We start from the raw sequence: 6,000 nt of genomic DNA, 5'->3' as shown, positions 1-6,000 counted from the left end.
CCAGAGAAAACTGCAATAATAAAGATGTGAAATATATTATTCATATAAAAGTGAGATTATTACTTTATTGCATTTAAAGCAATGAAGAATGTAGCTCAACAGACATTCATTTAATGACAAAAACTTTGCTTTTATATTATAAAGTAAAAAGTGTAGTAATGGCCAAACAGACTGTTATAAACTTTAAAAACTGCATAAATATATACATTGTGCTTCATGGTGAAGTTTTTTGAAAACTAAACCAAATGAAGCTGTTACAACATGAATCGTTGCTTGAGGTTTATCTATAAAGATTACCTTACAAATCCATTCCACGGGTACTTACAACACACGATGGTAAGAATTGTACACCTGGTTCTCCACTAGCCATGCTAGTGGGAATATACTGTACGAAAAAAACCACTGACATTTGGCACAGGAAGAGCCTGACATAAAGTAGTCACAATGTTCAGACAGGAGTGTCAGGATTCCCCAAGTCTCTTTATTGTCAGTGCAATGAATTAATTTTGTTTGTTTCTTTGTTCAGTTTGTTTTGTTTTTGTTAAACTTCTGTTTGAAAGTCACCTTCTTGCACATCTAAAGGCAAGTTCAGACACTTCTCCCATTCTGCTGGTCTTAGTTCTAAAGCGTCTTTTGCCTCTGTGTCTAATACATTTATCGTTGTATAGTGTTGGTATTCGCCTGTGTTTTTGAAACTGTCCCATGGAGCCTTGTTCGGCACTGAGTTCTCCTGAAGACCAAAGAAGAAAGAAGATTTAGAAAATGCAAGAATGAAATAATGTGTTTTCTGTTTACAAAGCTGATCACTAATGTACTCTCCTGAGACAAAGAAGTCAGAGAGAGGAAATGACTTTGCAGGGAGCCAAGCTGGCTTGCGTTCAGCAACATCTTGACTGGCTTTCTCTGTGAGCCATCAATATGTTGGCAGCCTCCTCACCTGAGCTGCCAGCCAAACCCTTCCTTTCACAGGAGCCAGTTTAAGTGAGGAACAGCCATGTGATCCAGCAACAAGATCCATCTTTTTAGTAACAGTTGTGTAGAAAATCAGGGGAAGAGAAGGGAAGGTAATTACAAAGAGCTTGTTGTCTGGAAATATGGAGTGGTTTAAAATAGAGATTGCCAGCTTGATTTTAAATTGGGACAGGTTGCTGTTCATGACAGAATAACAGAAACCTCGTCCTTGGAAAGTCTGTGAGAGCCACCTTGCTTCACAGGTTAATGAGCTCACAGGCTGAAAGCTGGTTATTTTGTACTGTCCATGGATTTTTTTTTGGAATGCTGAGTTTTATATGGTAAATTCATTATGGAGTAAGACCAAGTTCATTAGTGATTTCTGCTATAATGTGTTGGGTGGGATTCAGTTGCCAAACCTAAGCTTTTTTGTGCTATTTTCGATGCCTTTTGATATCCTGCCTGGCTGCCAACTATATTTCATTATAGATGCAGGTTTCCCATGAGTCCTGTGTCATCATTGACTGCACTGTGCTGTGGAGTAGGATACCCTAGGGTATCTAAAATAGCCTGAGATGTCTATATTTAGGTACCTGGATCACTCTCCCATTGTCTTACAGATAGACCATTTCTCTAGGCTGCTTTTTACCCTTCAAAAAACAGTGCTGATGTGAAACACAGGAAAACACAGTTCTTCCACCAAGTTTCTCTTTAAGATTTTTGAATGAATTTAAACTCCACACAGACAGCAAATCTCATAGGGGGTGTGAGTGAGAACTGGGTGCAAAATAACACATATTACAGCCAAAGATTCATCTAATCCATCAAAGAGCCAGGATCAAACTTCTACTGGTTTAAAACGAGTAAATCCATTGACCTCACATCTGCTTAATGACTGTTCTTTATGTCTGAGAGCAACTTTTCATTAGAAGTTATAGAATGAAATAATTCTGGCTGAGTTGCATTTAATGTACAATTTTCACATTATAAAACTATGTATAAAATTATTACTAATCATAATATTACTGCTAAAAATATGTCACACTAAATTTGCTGTTTTAATTAGGCAGAATCAACTATTTCCTTGCTCTCATTATCAGATGTAGTCAGAGTGTTATGCATGTGCATATGAATGTGTGTGTATAAATTTGAATTATGATTATAGCAGAGTCAACTCAGGATGATTTAATTTTTGCTTTTCCAATGGTAAATATTTATAAATCTATTACAGAAAAGATACAGCATTACAGAGACCCTGTGTGCTTTCTGGCCTATCTCACTTTCAGGTGAATTTAGCTGGACTTACTTACAGTTACTAATTTAATATCTGTTTGCCCAGCTAGAAGAAAAGCCCCGCTGGCCAAATTACATTAGTAAGATGCCTTCTTTATATAGTCCTTTAGATTTGGTAGACACATATAGATTTTAAATGTGTTCCCTACAGTTCAATTACTTGTCATCTGACGTCAGTGAATTAGTTATGGTCTAGCTGTAAAATCTAATGAGTCTTGTCATAGGTTAGATTATTGAAAATATCTTTTGTTCTCAGTTCTGAGGCTATCTAAAAGTAGCAGAGACAGACGTCTTCTCAGGAAATAATAGTGAATTCAAAACACTCTTCTTTTATTGTTAATATTATGGAGCCAGTATATTTGAAATACCTAAGAAGGAAAACTTACCATACTGCCCGATTTTGGTACATCCCGAAATCTGTCCAGAGTCTGAAATTTTTGATTTAACTCTTGAAACAATTCCATGTGCCTCTTCCTTGTATGCATGACCTTCTGCAAAATGGAACATAATTGCATATATTTATAATTGAATCTGGGCTTTTTTAAGAGAACCATTATTTCCCCCAACATAGTAAAGTAAATTGAATTTGGCAGGGCCATCTTTTCCATATAGACTCAGTCAATGGAAATGAATTGCACTGAGTGTTCTCTCTGCTCTCTTTAATGCTTTTCCCATACAGAAATGACTGTTTTTACCCTGTGTTTATTGAGTTGCTGAAATCAAGAGACACTCTTTTTGTGCTAGCTCAGAACTATTTTGAAAGTGATGGTAGTTTCTCAGAAGGATCTTTTTCTTTTGTGCATTAGGAATATTTTCTAGAATTTCTGTCTTCAGTGCGGAAGACATTAATATTTTAATTTCAACAAGGATGCAACTGTATTATGTTTCACGGTGACATATAAGAGTAATTTTTATGAAAGCACTGATTTCAAGAATCCTGGGCCAAAAAGGAAGAAGCCCCAAATGTTATGTTTTTTTAATTAGATGTCATCTTGTCATTCAGATCATCACAAAATGCAGTTTTAATGGCATTCATATTAAGACAAGTAGGGATAGTTTTTTCAGTTTTACCTGCTTTCTTATTCTGCGGACTGGGCAACTGGAAACCCCCTTTATTCTAGTCCCCACACAGGGTACCCTTCCATAAGAACTAGTTGTATGGCTTTTGTATGCAAGAGGGGTACAGGCTGCCTCTATGACTGGAGAAGCCCTCAGGCTATATGTCTGCCTTGGCAGCTAGATGTGGAGCGAAGACTGTTTTCAAGGCTAGACTCTCAAGCCTACCATCTACATGATTTCCAAACAAGTCCATGCTCAGACATGGACTTAGACTGGCCTCCAGAGCAGTGCTGGAGGCTGCTCACTGTTAGGCCAGTCTCAAGTTTCTGTGGTCTGGGTGGATGGGGACAGGAAGGACTGAGGATGCTTCAGCTCAGTCCAACAGCAGATGGTCTGAACTTGGCTTTTCTTAACCTTTCGTAGCCGTCTGGACCTGAGTTACGGCCAGGGCAGCAGCCAATAATGTTGATAGGAAAGGTGCAGGTCATCAGGCTCTGTACACTGTTGCTAACTATCAAACCTGCTTTTCCCTGGCAGTGAACATGACAAACCTTACAAACTTATGGACACAGTGCCTGAGTGTGCCTTCCCAGCAAGTAACACTCCTTCCACCAAGTCAGGGTCAGTACCTTTTAAAGTGGAGTGGCAGTAGCTGGCCCTCAAATAGTACTTTACCAATACCAGTTTTAACCTATCTTTCATTTGTATCCTGTGCTTCTGAATTTCATGAGGCTTGTCTGCTCTCTTGGCCATGCATTTTTTACCACTATGCTGTAGTGGTAAAATATGATCCATATGTATAATATCATCCATGGTACCATATCATCCTTAACATAGCCACAGGGTACCTTGAGAACTTGTTTCACTTCTGAGAACAGGAAATTGGCAACATTTTTCACAAAAGAGACATGAGATATAGCAAGCAATTAAAGACCTATTAACTCAACATGAGTTGTGGGTTGAATAAGGGAAGCAATTTTGCAGAATTTGGTGAGGAACTCCTTGCAAAACATAATTTAACCAGAGACAGCTGATCTAAACTTATGAGGGAAGGCTCGCTTAAGTGACTTCCTAGGGATTCTTTTAAGATATTACTGTTATGGTAGACAGGGATATGTAAAAAATTTCATATACATAGAATTTAAAAAGAAAGGTTCTGCATCAAAGATTATTATTGGCTGAAATAAGGAGACATGCTGCAGGGAATAAAACAAATTTGATGGGCTAAAATACTGTCTCTAAAAGCAAGAAATAGCATTTGACTGTGAAACAAAGATCTCCAGCTGGAAACTTTTTAATAGTAGGATAGGAATATAGAGAATGCTACTTTCTGATATTTTTCTGAATCGTGTACCCAAGAATTCGTTAAATAGCAAATATGAATAATGCAATTGTCTTACTCAGTTCATTACATTATTCCTGAGGAGAAGCAGGTGGGAGGAGAAATCAAACACTTTCAGTGGAAGTCTGCCAGAAAAAAGACTTAAATTTTGTTTTTAAATGCAGAATGACTGGTATGCACATGTACCTATGGGTCTTTTTAGTTGCTTTGTATTTTTCTGGCTTCATTTTGATAATTCCTGCTCACTGATGCTCTGTCCTCCTCACTGCTTATAAAGAATGATCTGAACTGTTAGCAAGATGCAGCAACTTAAACTTCCCACTTTAATTTTCCATTTCTAGCCATCTTTTTAACTCCTTATTAGAATGCGTCATCTTATCTCCTTTTAAAATTTAGAAGCAAAAAAGGTATTAGAGGATATGCTCCATTGGATATCCCTTTCTCTTTCATGAGGAACTAACCCACAAAGTATTTGTGGGGTTTTAATCCATTTTTTTCTCTATTAAATGGGCAATGTGGAAAACACAGTTTTATCAGTCCTAGATGTACATGTTTGCTCAATACAGAGGTCTTGACTAATATATACTAGGATGATTGCAGTAGCATCAGTACTTGAACAGGGTGGAATAGGAGCCCTGATAACACAGGCTGATGCTGCTCTTAGAAAGTGTATTTCCATTAGCCATGGGTAGAGATTCACCCTACCGTGCTGCATCCCCTCCCAGAAGCCCCTGAGTTAGCCACCATGCTACAGACTTGCACATCTTCTTGTGGTCTTTCCTGCAGCCTCCATAGCTCTTGTGTCCCGCACCCTAAAGCTGGTTGGGCTGAACCGGGTGAGGCATCCCTTCCACATTTCCACCTCCACTCACAAATAACATGAAACTTGTGTTTTGAAAAGACTAAGCCTTACTCTGATGAGCACCCACTCCCAGAAGAGGACTGCAGGGTGTGGATTGCTATCATCAAAATGGGAAGGACTTCAGACATAACTCTGTTATCGAATTCACTTTTTTCTTTATTATACAGTTTTAGCTGAACTCTAGCTCAATCACAAATATTCTGCTAAAGATTCTTGGCTAATCCTATGTTTAATAATGATAGTAATAGTAATGTCGTTCAATATGTGTTGAAGGTTTTCTCTGTTGTCACGGGTAAAGACGCTCTCTCTCGAATTTTATACAAAATAGCTAAAGGTGAAGAACAGACAGGGAAATGCCTTCTCAGCCCTATAATGGAAGCATGCTGTGTTTTCAAGATGTTGTAGGTCTGATCAGTTGCCAAATTTAGGAACTGCAAAGGATTTTTCCCCACAGGCATGCTTTTTTTTCTCACTTTCTTCTTGGACAGTTGCA

At 38.1% G+C, this 6,000-nt stretch overlaps 1 protein-coding gene across 1 annotated transcript in view; it reads right to left on the bottom strand.

Moving 5' to 3' along the window:
• Nucleotides 1-541: 541 nt before the first annotated feature.
• Nucleotides 542-6,000, bottom strand: part of ADGRB3 (adhesion G protein-coupled receptor B3) — a 465,440-nt gene continuing 459,981 nt past the window's right edge. The window contains exons 29-30 of the mRNA XM_026090008.1: nt 2,631-2,735; nt 542-730 (exon numbers count right to left, since the gene is read on the bottom strand). Coding sequence (XP_025945793.1) covers nt 542-730; nt 2,631-2,735 — 294 coding nt within the window. The remainder of the gene's footprint in view (nt 731-2,630; nt 2,736-6,000) is intronic.

The sequence above is a fragment of the Apteryx rowi genome, unplaced genomic scaffold (genome assembly GCF_003343035.1).
Source record: "Apteryx rowi isolate R43461 unplaced genomic scaffold, aptRow1 scaffold_84, whole genome shotgun sequence".
Taxonomy (NCBI): Eukaryota; Metazoa; Chordata; class Aves; order Apterygiformes; family Apterygidae; genus Apteryx; species Apteryx rowi.
This window is presented reverse-complemented; position numbering and strand designations above follow the sequence as displayed.